Here is a 14757-nt window from a genome sequence, read left to right on the forward strand (position 1 = left end):
CTTCATGCCCCCCACTCCTCGGGAATGGCATACATGCAAATCGCCGGAGCCTGCCGAGCCCTCAAAGGGCTCATTAAGAGTGGGGGTTTAGTTGTTGCTAAAGAGCCGTCTTTGTATTGTGATGCAGGTTTTATGCTGCTGATGCTCTTTGTCACCAGTCAAACAGGAAGGCACCTGAAAAATCACGGGCCATGGTAGTGCGGGTCAGGCTGGGATTGGTTTTTGTTTTTGTTTTGCAAAGGGAAAAGGAGCTTTCAATAGCTGCCATATGGAGCTTATGGCGACATCGTGGAATAGCTACAGCCTATAACAAGCCCTCCTTGCTATCAAGCTATTGTGTATGGCACCATTTCTGAGAAGAGTCCTGTGCCCTCTTTGCATTCCCCATAGTACAACCCTAGTTATCAGGAAGAGGGAATTTTGTACTCAGGGAGAGCACTTCATGGCCTACACATCTGTCAGGGGATGTGACCAACCACAGGATGGAATATGGACTTGGAGTTAACTTGAGGCCTGGTAAACAGGCTTATACTAACTCTGGAATGTTTCTGTTAAACAGCTGGTTTATTTCCACCCCAGAATCACCTGCCCTTCAATGACCGATTTAGTCTTGTATATAGTATGTGATGTTTGTAAAGCGCTTTGAGATCTATATGAATGAAAGGCAGTGAATGAATGGAAGACCATTATCATGGAGCCTTTTTATGTTAGTCCTAAGAAATACTTGTTGTGTGTTTTCCTATGGAATGAATTAAGTCTCTAGGTGTATATTTTACACTGGAGCAAGAGAACATCCATAGTGGCACCACCCCTAGATCCATCTAAGTTGGCATATTGCCTCCAGCAGTGGCCAATATCAGACGAGAGAGACTGAAAACCCCCGCTGAAGAAGCCAAGTCATTTTTCAGTATTGTACAAAAAGATGGGGATTTTCTTTGAGCCCTGCATGTCTTGTAGCAGGGCATTTGAATTACCTGTATCATTGTTAGTTTAAGTAGCTATAAATATTTATGGTTAAAATTAATTAGTTCTCCTAACTGGGGTGGGGAAGGAAGGGATGATTTAGACCAGTGGTTCCCAACCTTTTTGGCTCGAAGGCCACAGGTATCATTTTTACAACCCTGAAGGGCCAGCAGCCTCCACCAGCAGCACTTCGCAGCCCCCACATTGCAGCCAGACGGAAGAAGTTCTCCTCCTTGCTGATCTCCTGTCCCCCTGGCTGCAGCAGAGAAACTGCACGCACCCCATGTGCGCCACCTGGGTCCCTAGGCAGTAGCTCCCGTCTGCAGCCAGGGGGACAGGAGATCAGTGCTCCCCTCCCGCTGGCTCTGGCAGGGACCCCAGCGCCTAGGGACCCAGGTGGAGCGCTTTGCTGTGCTCCCTGCTACAGCCAGGGGGAGGGCAGCGCTGATCTCCCATCCCCTTGGCTGCAGCAAGGAACCTGCTCCTTTCTTTTAGCCCTGCAGCAACACACTCCGCCTGGGTCCTTAGGTAGCGGCTCCCTTCTGCAGCCAGTGGGAGGAGAGCAGCAGGCCCCCTTGAAAGACCCAGGCAGTATTTCTTTCTTGGTGACCTACTGCTGCAATGAATTTCACAGACTGGGACTCCTAAATCCCATTCTCAAAAGTAATTTAAACTCCTAAATCACTTTTTTTGAAAATTTTACTCAAGGTTTTTTGTTCAATTGGTTTTACTTGTTCAACTGGCTTGTTACCCTTCAGTTCGCTGTCACTCCCTTTATTCTCACATAATGCAGACAGAGTAAACAGGAACTGCTCACTTCCTCTCGCTCCTTACTATCTTGAATACCTCAATCTAGTCGCATCTAATTCTTCTTTCTGGTATAAATAGCCTTAATATTTGTAACCTTTCATTGTGTATGGATCTCGCCCTAATGCTAAGCTCTTTCATTGCCTGGTTTTGAACCTTTTCAATCTCTGGTCTATCTTTATTAATCAGCATTACACAGAGAGCTCCTTGTTTGTCCTCCCTGTTTTAAGACTCCCAAACATTCCATTAAAAAACAAAACAAAACAAAAAAACACAGAAAAAACACTACTGTGATCCAGGCAGATATCTTATTTGAATTATCCATGATGAGTCCTAGGCCCCAACTTGTGGGATCCTGGGAGGAAGAGATCAGTCATAGAATCATAGAAATGTAAGGTTGGAAAGGACCTTGAGAGGTCATCTAGTCCATTCCCCTGCACCAGGACCACATATAACTAGATCACCTGGACAGGTGTATTTCTAACCTGTTTTTAAAAACCCTCCAATGATGGGGATTCCACAACCTTGCTTGGAAACCTATTCCAGTACTTAGCTATCCTTTTGGTTAGAAAGTTTTTCCTAATATCTAACCTCAGTCTCCCTTGTTGCAGATTGTCAGTTATTTCTTGTCCTACTTTCAGCGGGCACAGAGAACAATTGGTCACCATCCTTTTTATAACAGCCCTTAATATATCTGAAGACATATCAGGTCCCCCTCACTCTTCTTTTCATAAGACTAAACATACTTTGGGTTTTTTTAACCCTTCCTCCTGTGTCAGGTTTTCTAGAACTTTTATAACTTGTGTTGCTCTCTTTGGACTCTCCCATTTCTCTACATCTTTCTTAAAGCATGGTGTCCAAAACTGGACACAGCACTCCAGTTGAGGCCTCACCAGAGCCAAGGAAAGCGGAACAGTTATTTGCCGAGTCTTACATATGAACCTCCTGTTACTACAGAATATTAGCCTGGTTATCTTTGCCATTGTGTTTTACTTTACAGTTATTTGAGTTAGATGCGGCATATTTTCTTCGTTAGAATATGTGACTTGCACTGCAGTATTTTTCTAACACCAGTTTGAAAAGGCATCTTTTCTTGGGCTTTTCTTCCAGTGATACATGCAGTACCCTATAGATATGGCCCTCATCTCTATAGGGTTGTTATCATGCTTCACACTTGTACAGTACCTTCCATTCAAAGATCTCTAAGCACTTAGACACACAAACCTCAGTGAGATAAAATGTTATCCCAATTTTACCCATGGGGAAACTGAAATGCAGAGGTGAAATGATTTGCCCAGAATAAGATAGGTTTGTTACACAACTCCTATTTCCCAGTGCTGCACCTGAAGTACAAGATGATCCTTCTGTCTGTTTTATGGTGTCTAAGTACTTCTATGACCCTCATCACTGCAGCTTCTCTTAATGTCTTTAGCTCACGATCTGATATGATAAACAGTAAGGCTGATGGGCTACAACTAGAGAGGGAGGTCTGGGCACAGCTTAAGATCCTCAGTAAGACAGGCCAGAGTATGTATGAAGATGCTAACTTGGGTTGATGCAGGACTTCACTTGGGGTCTGTACTGATGATGCAGATACTCTTGCAAAACTCAGGCATAATTTAAAGCCTAGAGAGGGCTTTGCTAATAGCAGCACAACTTAGCTAAACTTAGTTGGAGTTGTGCTGCTGTAACTAACAGGAGAATTTTGCCCTTCATCTCTTCCCCCTTTGCTGACACGTTTCACTGTCTCTACTCTGGGCAACTTTATGTCCCCTGTTAAAACAATTGAATGGTACTAGTCAGTGTGTCTGCGCCACTATAGGTTACCAGTCAGAAAGCAAACAGGCTAGTTTCCTTAGAATCCTGTCAGAGCAAAGCTGCCTTTTCACAGCCAAAGAAACCATGTGGAATGCTGTTTCCAAGCAGTGCTTGCTTCCTCTTTTTTTCCCCTTATTTTGAGCTTTGCTTTCTTCTGACCTTCGCCTCCTGCCTTGCTGACTGCGTATCACATTGCACATCAGAAAAAAAATTGGATTGGAAATCTCCCTATGTAAATCTCATCTTTCCCATGGAATGAGTAACCCTGAGCTTTCTCCACTGGTGGGAGATGCACATGCCCACAGAAAGAAGTCTTTATTCTTCTTAAAATAAACTTAGTGTGGGCCTATTTGAATTCCAGGAGGGAGGGCCTAAGACCATGAAGAACAGCAGACAATTGCCATCCCAGGGCCACCCTTCCCATGACTTGGAGAAGTCTAGTGGGCACCCTGCCTCAGTTTCCCTCCAAATTCCTAGAATAATCCATTCACAGCCTTTGAAACAATAGCACTCTCTCCTGGGTCTAACTTATTAAATATCATTTACCTTCCCAAAAGGGGCCTTTCTACTCACACCTCAGGTTTAGGGTCTCTCTGTCTTCCTTCTTGGGACTGTTTTCAGTCCTGATCTATGGACTCTCTGCTCAGGTGTAGGGATTCACAACTCCCACCTGGATTCTTCCAGCTGACTGGGCTTTGATCCTCTCTTTGAGGGCCTTCTCCCACCTGTCAACTAAGCAATCTGTTGCTCCTCCCAGGTGGGTCTAATAAGCCCAAACACTTGTGTGTGTTGGTTTGGAGACACTGGAACCTTGGCCCACTCACTCTACCAGGCTCCTGGTCCCAGGCCCTTAAAGGAAGTGTTCTGGGATAGCCTTAGCCCATCACTAACTGCTGTTGGGTATCATCTTCCTCTCTCTCAGGGATGGCTTCATTTTTCTTCCCTGGGTGCATGGAACAGGGTAACTACATTCTCTGGCCTTAAAGGGCCAGTACCGCACTACAAGGACAAAAGGGCCACTTCCTCAGATGAGAGAGGGGGCCACAGAGCGCAGAAAACAACAGAGTCTGTGGGACAGCAAATGATCAGCCAGGAATGGGCGTGGGGATCAAAGATTCGCAATGCAGGGGATTGGACTAGATAAGCTCTGGAGGTCTCTTCTAGTCCTACACTTCTATGAGGGAATCCAGGAACACTCCGCAGAGAACCCCGGACAGCCCCTACTGCTCCAGGGAGGAGTCCATGGACAGCGTCCAGAGGAATTCTGCCCAGAGACATGTAGGGACTGAAGTAAGCAACACATAGTCATAGACAACCTCCATGTCGTCAAGCTTCCTCTTCCTGGACTGATGGAGGCTATCTTGGCCAGTGGCAGAAGGAGACTGATTTTCAAAGGAGGCTAAGGTGTTTAGGTCCCTGACTCTCATTGAAAGGCTGTGGAATTTGGATGCCTGAGTCCCTTAAGCTCCTTTGAAAATATCCTTTGTTCTCAGGTTTAGTGTGAAGGGAGATGGGCCCATGGTATTCAGTTCGGTATCCAGGTCTGTTTGGGCTGGGAGTGGGGTTTGACCCCACCTCTTAAAAACTTGCCTCTGCATTAATATCTCTTTCTTTGCCTTTCAGCTATGGCTCTGCCTAATTCCCTCTTGTGGGCAGTTGATATCTTTGGGAGGGTTTACACACTTTCCACAGCCGGCCAGTACTGGGAGCTCTGTAAAGACAGTCAGCTGGAGTTCAAACGAGTCTCTGCTGTCAAACAGTGCTGCTGGGGAATAGCGTGTGATCACCAGGTATATGCCTACGTATTCTCAAGTGATGTTCCAATCAGATACCAGGAAGAAACCTATGAGAATCAGGTATGTAACATCATGAGCACATCTGTCAAACTTACCATGTGGCCTTCAGAGAGGGTTGGCAGCGAGAGCTGTGCTTACTTGTCCAGGCTGATTTGTTCTCCAGTAGTAAGATCGGGATTTTTTGTGTAAAGTGTAAGTATAAGAGCAGACAAGGGGAACCCCATATTTGTGATTCGAAGTGAATGGGGCAGCTAGGGAAGGAAGTCTTAGCTTCTGGTTGTAGTGTAGGCTGCGGAAGATGTTGTGACGCGTTTGGGATAGTGACGCGGGGGTTTGGTCAGGACCGGTTGAGTAGTAAATAGGTCATGTAACCTGTTTTGCAATTTGTTATCTAATTGTGTTTTGTGCCAAGGAAAGTGAAAGTTTTAGCCAAGCCACCTGCTGTAAATAAGCCAATCCCTGCTATTCCCTAGAGAAAATATGTTATGCTGTATAAAAGCTTGAAATACAAGCTATGTTATGAGGCCCCGCCATGAACTCACCCTGGAGTGTCTGGCATTCCCCTGCAGCAGCTTCGCAGAGCCCTAGGGTCTCCCTCTGCTGTTTGGAACATAAGACGTGATTAAAGATAAGTGTATCTAATTGGAGTGGGTGTGTTTTTATTCCTCACCTGTATCCAGAACCTGCAGGCAGCAGTGCCTGGCATAACACTGGTTGAGTGCTCCCTTCTCTGGGAACTGTGAACCATCCTGAGCATTCAGTGATTGTATTTATTTATTTATTCATTTATTTTAATCCCTACCTCGTATTTCTGAAGAGCCGATTTTTGCATCAAATATTAGGATGTTCTGTGTATTTTGTTTGAATTCCCAGAAGATGATCACCTTTCTAAATGTTCCCCTACCCCCACAAAAAATTCCTTCATCTTTCTTACCCGTGCAAACCATGTCCTCTTGAGCACCAGCTATCCTAGTTTGGACCAGTCCGCCTCCAAGTCTGATGTTTTGCTTCCATCAGTGAGCAATACCTGTTTCCTTATGAAAAAGTTGCATGGAACTTAACAGCGACAAAGCCTATAGAGTTATTGAGAAAATGTTTTCATTTCTAACGGTTTAAAAAAATACCTTGAATATCTTGAATCATTTACAATCTTTGGTCATAAGAGGTGTTACACCAGACAAGGGAATGGCTGTGGACTATCCTGTTGTCGCTGTGAGAGAGCATATTGGGTAAAACTTCTTGGCAATTTTATCTGGTTGAGCTTCTTTGTTGTGTTGTGGTGTTTGTGTGTGTGTATGGTTTGTTTGTTTGTTTGTTTTAAAGTGTGGGGTTTAAAAAAATTATATTTTATCTATTTATTTGTTTATTAGTATTATTGGATATGTGAATTTGGGCAGGTTTGACAGTCTTGGAAACCAAAGTCATAGCATGTATAGAGAAACGTGGTGGGTCAGTTTCTCTAACCTGGGGGACACCTATCCCATAACCTACAGGAGGGACCTTTACAGCCCAGGCCGACAGACTCAGGCTTGTGGGGCTCGAATGAGCATGCTAAAAATAGTTGCGTAGAGGTTGCAGGTCCTAGGAAGTGGGGTGGATTTCAGAGCCTAAGCCGCAATTTCAAAGTGCTGTCTACATAGCTGTTTTTAGAGCACTAGCGTGAACCCAAGTCTGTCAGCCCAGGCTGGGAGGCTCACTGCCATGGGCTGTGTAACTTGCCCTAAGGGCTGAGAAGATTATTCATTCTTCCATGGCCAATTAGTCCTTGGCTGTGCTGAGACACAAGGATCCCAGTTAGGCCTGGTTTGCACTTGAAAACTTTGCTGGCAAGGCTGTGTCAGTTAGGAGTATGAAAATGTCAAACCCCTTCTCCCCCCAGCTGGAAGAGCCATGCCAGCAGCAGCCCCACCATAGCTATACTGGTAAAAGGATTTTTTTTTTTTTTGCCAGTACAGCTTATTTCACTGGTTTTCAACCTGTGGTCCGTCGACCCTTGGGAGTCTGCAGACTATGTCTAAGGAGTCTGTGAAAGGTGACTATGAAAATAAAGTTTCAGATCCCAGAAAAGGCATTCTCTTTTTCTGACACCAATCAAAAGTATGTGAAGACTGCCATCTATAAGTCAAAGCCTGAAAGCGTTGTCGTTACCATAGGGTGCTACGCTACGGGCTTCTTTCTCTCACTGTGTGTCAAATGCCGGGCCGAGCACATGCAACATTTATAGCTGAATTCTGTCCAGTCAGTTTTCAGTCTAAGAACTCTATGGTGGGGGCTGGCGGACCACAGCTTGAATTTCCAAAGGGGTCCACACTTCTATTTGAAATTTTGTAGGGGGTCTGCAAATGAAAAAAGGTTGGTTTGGAGCTCAGGTGGTAGGACCCAGCGAGGAGGGGGAGGGGTGTCCTCAGAGCTCAAGCTGCAGCCCGTGCCCAAACATCTACACCACAGTTAAAGAGCCCCTTAACCCGAACCTGGGAGCACTAGTCAGCTGGCAGAGGCCAGCTGCGTGTTTTTAATTGCAGTGTAGACATACCCTTAGTGACCTTTCCATTAGGAACTAGATTTAGGCCTCCAGATCCATTGACACTGGCTATTTGCTAGCTGTCAGATGTAGTGGCTTTCATTGGCTACTACACCAGCCTGAACTTGGACCGGTGTACTAGAAATGAAAAGCTGCCTACAGTCCCCAATCCGGTACGTCTTATGGTTAATTATTGCATGATCTTTGGTATCTGGACGGCATCAGTTAGAATGACACCCAACACGTGCTTGTAAAATGAGGAAAAGATGGTGCATTTGCCTGCAGTAGCTTTCCCCCTTAGCATTATGCAGTTTAGTTGTAGCTGTATATAGGGCTCAGGGTATTAGAGAGACTAGGTGGTTGAGGTAATATCTTTTATTGGACCAGCTTCTGCTGGTGAGAGAGACAAGCCTGAAGAAGAGCTCTGTGTAAGCTCAAAAGTTGGTCTCTCACCAACAGAAGTTGGCCCAATAAAGATATAACCTCGCCCACCTTGTTCCCCTTAACATTGACATTAAAGGAAGCATATACTCTTTAAAGAGTGTGTGAGCCAGTATCTGAAGGATGCTCCCTCCAAAGATGACATTAGCCAGTAGCCAATGTTTGAATGCCGCCTTGTGTCCCCAGTGGATCATTTCTCTTGAGGTGCGGAATAACACAAATACATCACTGAAGAGCCCCAAGGTCCCATCTGTGAGCCAACAAGATCACATGACCTTAAAGGCATGACGTGCAATTTTTCTCCTTTCTGGCAGCGTTGGAATCCGGTTGGTGGCTTTTGTGAGAAATTAATGCCCAGCGATCGCTGGCAATGGAGCGACGCGAGCGGGTTAAAACATCAGCAGCTTGACAGTTTCACACTGCCATCGCCGCACTGGGAGTGGGAGTCTGACTGGTATGTGGATGAAAATATTGGAGGGGAACCAACAGAGAAAGGGGTAGGTGAACAATACCGGCAAGGGATCCATTCTGGGAATCCACTCTGTAAAAGTAAAGGCACCTCCCATCTTCCCACAGCTGCTTCTTGCTGGGAATACAGATTGCTACAGTATAGTACTGGAGGCATCTTCTCCACAGGCTATTGAAACCATTGGGAGTCTCTGTTAACTTCAACAGGCTTTGAATCAGGCCCTGAAATACTAGCAGTTAGATGCTGTTATTTACTATACCATCTTTATTATAAAAAAATAAAATAAAATGCTTTTCTATGTCTTCTAAGTCCTGCATGCGTCGCGCAGAGGAGTTGAGATATAGTTCATGAATGCCTATAGAGTTAAGAGATAAAAGCCCCTATGCATGTGCAAAGTAATTTGTATTATGTTTTTGTAGGAGTGATTCTTGTGCAGAATTGTTCTGAGCTACTATTTAATGAAGCCATCTGCTCCCAATCTTTATGAAAGGAACTCTCTGTTTTTAGGGTTGGACATACGCCATTGACTTCCCAGCTACCTACGCAAAGGATAAGAAATGGAATTCCTGTGTCCGACGTAGACGGTGGATCAGATACAGGAGATACAAATCACGAGATGCGTGGGCAAAGGTCTCTTCCTATGTTTGTTATGGTTTTTTTTACTTATTAGCTCAAGTGGAATGTGAAAGAAGTGATGACGTGAGTGTGGGGAAGTTTGCAGTGCTGTCACTGTGATGTGTGCTATCTGCAAAGACAGGACCTTGGATTCTGCAGCTGCCAATACAGCACCTCTCTCAAGCATTACAAATTCAAGACTGGAATTTTTCAAAAGAGCATAAAGAAATTAGGTGGGATTTATTTCAGATTCCTTTGAAAATTTCCACCATAGTTTTGAATATTTTTTCTTTTCTAACATAAAGGGCTTCAGCCTAGCCCCCAAATCTTTGTCTGTAACACGTGTCCTGTTCCAATCTTGTGTATGCACATGTAGGCATAGGCGAAGAGAGGAATTCTGATCACTTGTCCGCAGGTAGCTAATGCTACCTGATGGAAAAAACATGCTCCATTTTCAACAGGATTTTTCCTAGCACATGGCAGCCGTTTGATATCAATCCGCTAGCTATCCGCCCTGTGGGCACGTGAGAGTGCTGCTTGCATGCACTAATGAGGGCAAACATGGATGATTTCTTTTATTGACTGTAATGCTTGTGCAAGCTGCTGGATTGACAGCACTGGGAGCAGCAGAAGTCTATAAAGCCGTAGAACAGGTGTAGCACCAGCAGCGAGAGTGCAGGCTTCTTCCGTGCGGTTTCACAAATGTGAGCGCCTCCACCCTGTCTGAAGGAGCAGCCGTGAGTGAGAGAAGGAGTCCATCCTCCACACCTAACCATTTGGCACTGGGTTGGTGCTTTGTGATGCAAAGATTTGTCTGCTAGAAAATGAGAAGCCTCTTATTTACCATAGGGCCAAAGAGCCATCAGGTATACGTGGGGTCATGTCTCCTTCTACATCTGCTTTCTAAATTTTCTCACTCTTTGCTTTAGATAACATCCCATGATGATCCCAAGCAGTTGCCAGATCCTTTCAGCGATATCTCCGTTGGAGGATGGGAAATCACTGATGAGCCCGTGGGCCGGTTATCAGTCTGGGTGGTGTCCTTACAAGGAAAGGTATAATTCTTTGTGTGTGTATTCCTTGTCTGCAGTGTTCTTGGTCCCAGGATATTAGAGAGAGAAGGTGGATGAGGTAGTATCTTTTATTGGGCCAACTTTTCTTGGTGAAAGAGAGAGAAGCTTTCACGCTACACACAGCTCTTCTTCCTGTCTGGGAAAAGTACTCAGACTGTCACAACTAAATACAAGGTTGAACAGATAGTTTAGTATAAGCAGTTAACATATTCTGAGACCATTCAAGGTGAAGTGGCCTGTTAACACCTCTGCAGTCATCGAATGAGAAGGGGGTTAGTGGGTTACAGATTGTTGGAATAAGCCATAAATCCAGTGTCTTTATTAAGACCATGATTTTTAGGATCTAGTAAAGTTATGAATTTAAGCTCCTATGCTCATCTTTTGAAGGCGTTGTGCAGATTTCCCTTGGGGACGAGGACTGAGAGGTCAGATATGGAGTGATCATTTTGTGAAAAGTGTTTGCCCCTGAGTGATATGGTGGTTCATTTTTCTTTTATCATTTTTCTGTGTGAGTTCATTTGAAAGCATAATGATGGTTTGGTTTTACGCACCTAGTTTTTGTTGGGGCATTCAGTGCATTGGATGAGGTACACCACATATGATAGACCATGCATCTTGAAAGATGTCTTGCGGGTAGGTATTTATCATCGTAGCAGTGGAGATATATCTGCAGGTATTACATTTGTTATGGTAGGGTCTGGTGCCACTTTGAGTTGGGGGTCCTGAACTGTGGGGCGCTTGCTTCTGATGATGGGGTTGGGGGAGGAGAGGTTGTTTGAAAATCAGATCTCTTGGTGGCTCTGAATCCCAGTGTTTAAACCAGACCTATGTTCTGCAAGCTAAAGCATCACCTTCATACGCTGGTGAGGATCTTTGCTGTTTGGCATGTCTGACGGGACATGGAAATAAAACCCTTGCTGTGGTAGGCTGTTGACTGATGCAGCTTAATATCAAAATAGAGAGGGAGAGTTCAGAGGTGCTGTGTCATAGGTGAGTGGTTCTTTGGCGTGGAAAAATGAACTCCTAGAAAGGATCCAATTTTGCTCCTCCTTCCTTGTGTTGAATAGGGAAATGGAAGGGTTCAGCTTGCTGAAAGGGGTAAGCTCTCGTAAACTGGCAGCACTGTAGTTTTGGAATCCATCCCTGACGAGGCTTTACTTTATATCTATAATGTTCAACGCCAAAAAAAGTATGCATTTCCCATCCTTTTCTTAGGTCCGAGATGAAGTCTTTCATAACCTTCCCCAGGCTGCAAGAATTTCCATCCTTCACTCTTAGGCACATGTCTTAGCTACCATCTTTCTAGCCATGGACAATCCCTGATGTGTGTCTAACATGCCTACAAGTAACTTTATATGTTGAGAAAGACTATAGACTAGTGGCTAGAACGAATACTTACACCTAGGTTCTATTCGCACTTTGCCACTGGCTTCACAGGGCACTTAAAAAAACCCAAAAACCCTGTGTGCCTTAGTTTCCCCACGTGTAAATGATAGCTCCCTGCCTGACAAGCTTATTTAATTAGCATGGGAAAGTGCTTTAGGTTTCCAAGTGGAAGTCCTGCCAAAGCAAAATGTTGGTAATAAATGTGAAGCTGTAGCGCTCACTATCAACCACAAGGAGGAGAGCGTATGAACCTAACGGTGCTCTGTGCTCTTTCCATATTGAACCTTCCCAACCACCTCTCTCAAACATAAGATGGAGAAACACATGTACAAAAGACTGGGACCGGCAAGTACAAAACCCTGAAAGTGGCATGTTCTCTCTGCTGCATGTAAATGTTGGACTGGACACCAAAGGTTACAAAGGTGGTGAGGTATTGGCCCCTATACAAGTGGTGTCTGTCTAAGAGGATAGCTCCTTACAATTAATGCTAGATTGGGATTAATGACTTTTTATCGCTAGCAGTAACACTGGTGTATCGTTTTCATGTGAATGCTGTATATTTCCTAAAGAAGAAAGATTCTTAGCTTACGGTTCAGTGGTTCTTTCTTAGTTTATTTAACATGCCTTGAATCGTATTTAACTGCTCTAAATGTTGAAATGCACACAGATGATGTAGCAAGAAAGCATGGGCCTGGTCCAAATTGGCTTGCATCATAAAAACTAATCTATAGAAAAGCCTCCTCCCTTGATACACAGGGAGATGCTCAGCAGCTTAATGCCACTTAAAGATGAAAGTGCAAATGCTATAAAAGGAGCCTTGGCTAGAGAGGCTGGCTAGCCATGTGTTTTCCCTCCAGGTTCTGATTGTTTGTTAAGGTGGCATTTTTCTAAGGCTTTTGTCTGTCTGTCTAGGTTTGGTATAGAGAAGACGTTTGCCACCACAATCCAGAAGGTTCATCGTGGTCCTTAATAGCCACCCCTGGAGAAGCAGTACAGATCAGCTGTGGACCATATGACCTTCTGTGGGCAACTCTTTGGGAGGGGCAAGCTATTGTGAGAGAAGGGATTGATAGAAATAACCCTCAAGGTAAGACCCTGTCATGTCATGCAGGGAAGGCGCTTTGATTTGTAGGGAACTTAATGAGAGTCTGTGACTGACTCCTTGTTTTGTTTGGCAGGAATTTCTTGGACAATCGTGGAACCCCCAAGCTCTGAAAATGGGATCCTGCACGTCTCTGTGGGTGTAAACGTGGTGTGGGCTGTTACTAAGGACAGAAAAGTAAGAGGCCTTGCGCTACATTTCTGGTTCTCTTCCCTGTACATTTTACAGTACGTTGATCTTCTGTGCAAGTTTTTGAAATGTCAGTGATTTGGGATCTCTTGCTCCCTTTGCTGGGTGAGTTCCAGTGCCCCACCCCCCAGTTGCAGAGGTGCTCTGTGGCTCATAGTGACTGAAGCGCTGAGGCACGTGTGTGTGTGTGTCTCTCTCACTCACTCTCTCTCTCTCTCTCTGAGAAGGCTGCTCAGCCACTCTCCCAGTACAGGAATGAGTTCCAGCTCAATAACACTGCTGCCAGAGTTTGGAATAATGCCACAAACAATGGGCCAAACAAGTCAAGCAGCAGCAAATGAGCGTAAGAGGAAGTTTCACAGCCCTAGGCTGGGGCTCAGTAGTGGTCGTGCTGTATTACTTCTGACCATGGCAGTAGAGTGGCACATAGCCCTAATGGGGATAGACAAAGAAAGTGTTGGCCAGAAGCAAGGCAAGGTGTGGAATTTGCAGTGAAGAATACAGAAGGGCCTAGAATAAGATGGACAGCCATTTTCCCTGCTATGGTATCTGAGCCCCCTGGAAAGAGTGAAAACTGCTTTATTTCCCACAGCATCTTGATTGTCTCTAGCTGTTGATCACTGGTCCAGATTCAACACTCATAAAAATGTACTAGTCCCAAAACCAAAATGCCTGTTCACCAAAAGAGTTTATAGCCCAAGCACACTGAAATAGGCAAACACACTAGTCAGAATATCTCAAGCATTGGTCTCTAGGTCTAGTCTACTGTATATTTCTAAATTTGGTGATTAGCAAAATAGTTGACCTTATAAAGGTCACCCATCCCTCGATCTAGCAGTGCTTTCCGTTACTGATCCAGGACAGAATATAGCAAATCCCTATGAGAACAAGGTAATATTCAGTCCCTGCTTTATACTCTATAACAAAACAAAAATTACTGGTCAGTCTTAGCTTCTTACCTAGGATGCCCATGTGTGTTCACAGTTTCCAGTCTCTGTGCAATGTCTCAGATAGTCTGTTGTTCTGATGACAATAAACCCCCTTTACCTATATTAGACTACATGGCTGACTAATAACAAATCTCTGCTGTACTTGGAAAAAAATTCACTGTTTCATTCCAAGCACTAACAGTGTAACTATCCCAGGTTCTTACTGCAAATTAGTAGTTTCCAGGGTGTTTTGATAACTTTATTGACCTTAAATAACAAACATAAGGTCCCTTATTATTATCAATAGAATGTATAGCATAAGGCTTGTCTACACCGGGATGTTATACTGGTATAATATTGCAGGGGTGTCAAACATCCGGCCCGCAGGCCCCAACCTTTTTGGTCCGGCCCTTGGCGGCAGCATGCTCCGCCGCGACATCGCACGGCTTTGACATCGCACTCTCTGGCGGCGTCGCGCGCTGCCGCAAGATCTGTGTTCTCTGGCAGCAGCGCGTGGAGCACTGTGTGCACAAGACACAGCGCTCCAAAAGGCAGGAGAGGGACGGTGTGGTCTTGGGGCATTGCGCAGTACTATAATTCTTAATCATTGATCAATCTTTTAATCGTAAAATAGTAGTAGTTGTAGAA

At 44.8% G+C, this 14757-nt stretch overlaps 1 protein-coding gene across 1 annotated transcript in view; it reads left to right on the forward strand.

The window, feature by feature from the left end:
- The first annotated feature begins 5213 nt into the window (after window positions 1-5213).
- Window positions 5214-14757, forward strand: part of TECPR1 (tectonin beta-propeller repeat containing 1) — a 32801-nt gene continuing 23257 nt past the window's right edge. Inside the window, exons 1-6 of the mRNA XM_067550936.1 lie at window positions 5214-5444; window positions 8661-8843; window positions 9323-9445; window positions 10360-10485; window positions 12802-12976; window positions 13068-13168. Of these exons, the coding sequence (XP_067407037.1) occupies window positions 5214-5444; window positions 8661-8843; window positions 9323-9445; window positions 10360-10485; window positions 12802-12976; window positions 13068-13168 (939 nt within the window). The remainder of the gene's footprint in view (window positions 5445-8660; window positions 8844-9322; window positions 9446-10359; window positions 10486-12801; window positions 12977-13067; window positions 13169-14757) is intronic.

This window comes from Emydura macquarii, unplaced genomic scaffold (assembly GCF_026122565.2).
Source record: "Emydura macquarii macquarii isolate MOO-44397 ecotype Brisbane River unplaced genomic scaffold, CSIRO-AGI_Emac_v2 contig_1348, whole genome shotgun sequence".
Lineage (NCBI taxonomy): Eukaryota > Metazoa > Chordata > Testudines > Chelidae > Emydura > Emydura macquarii.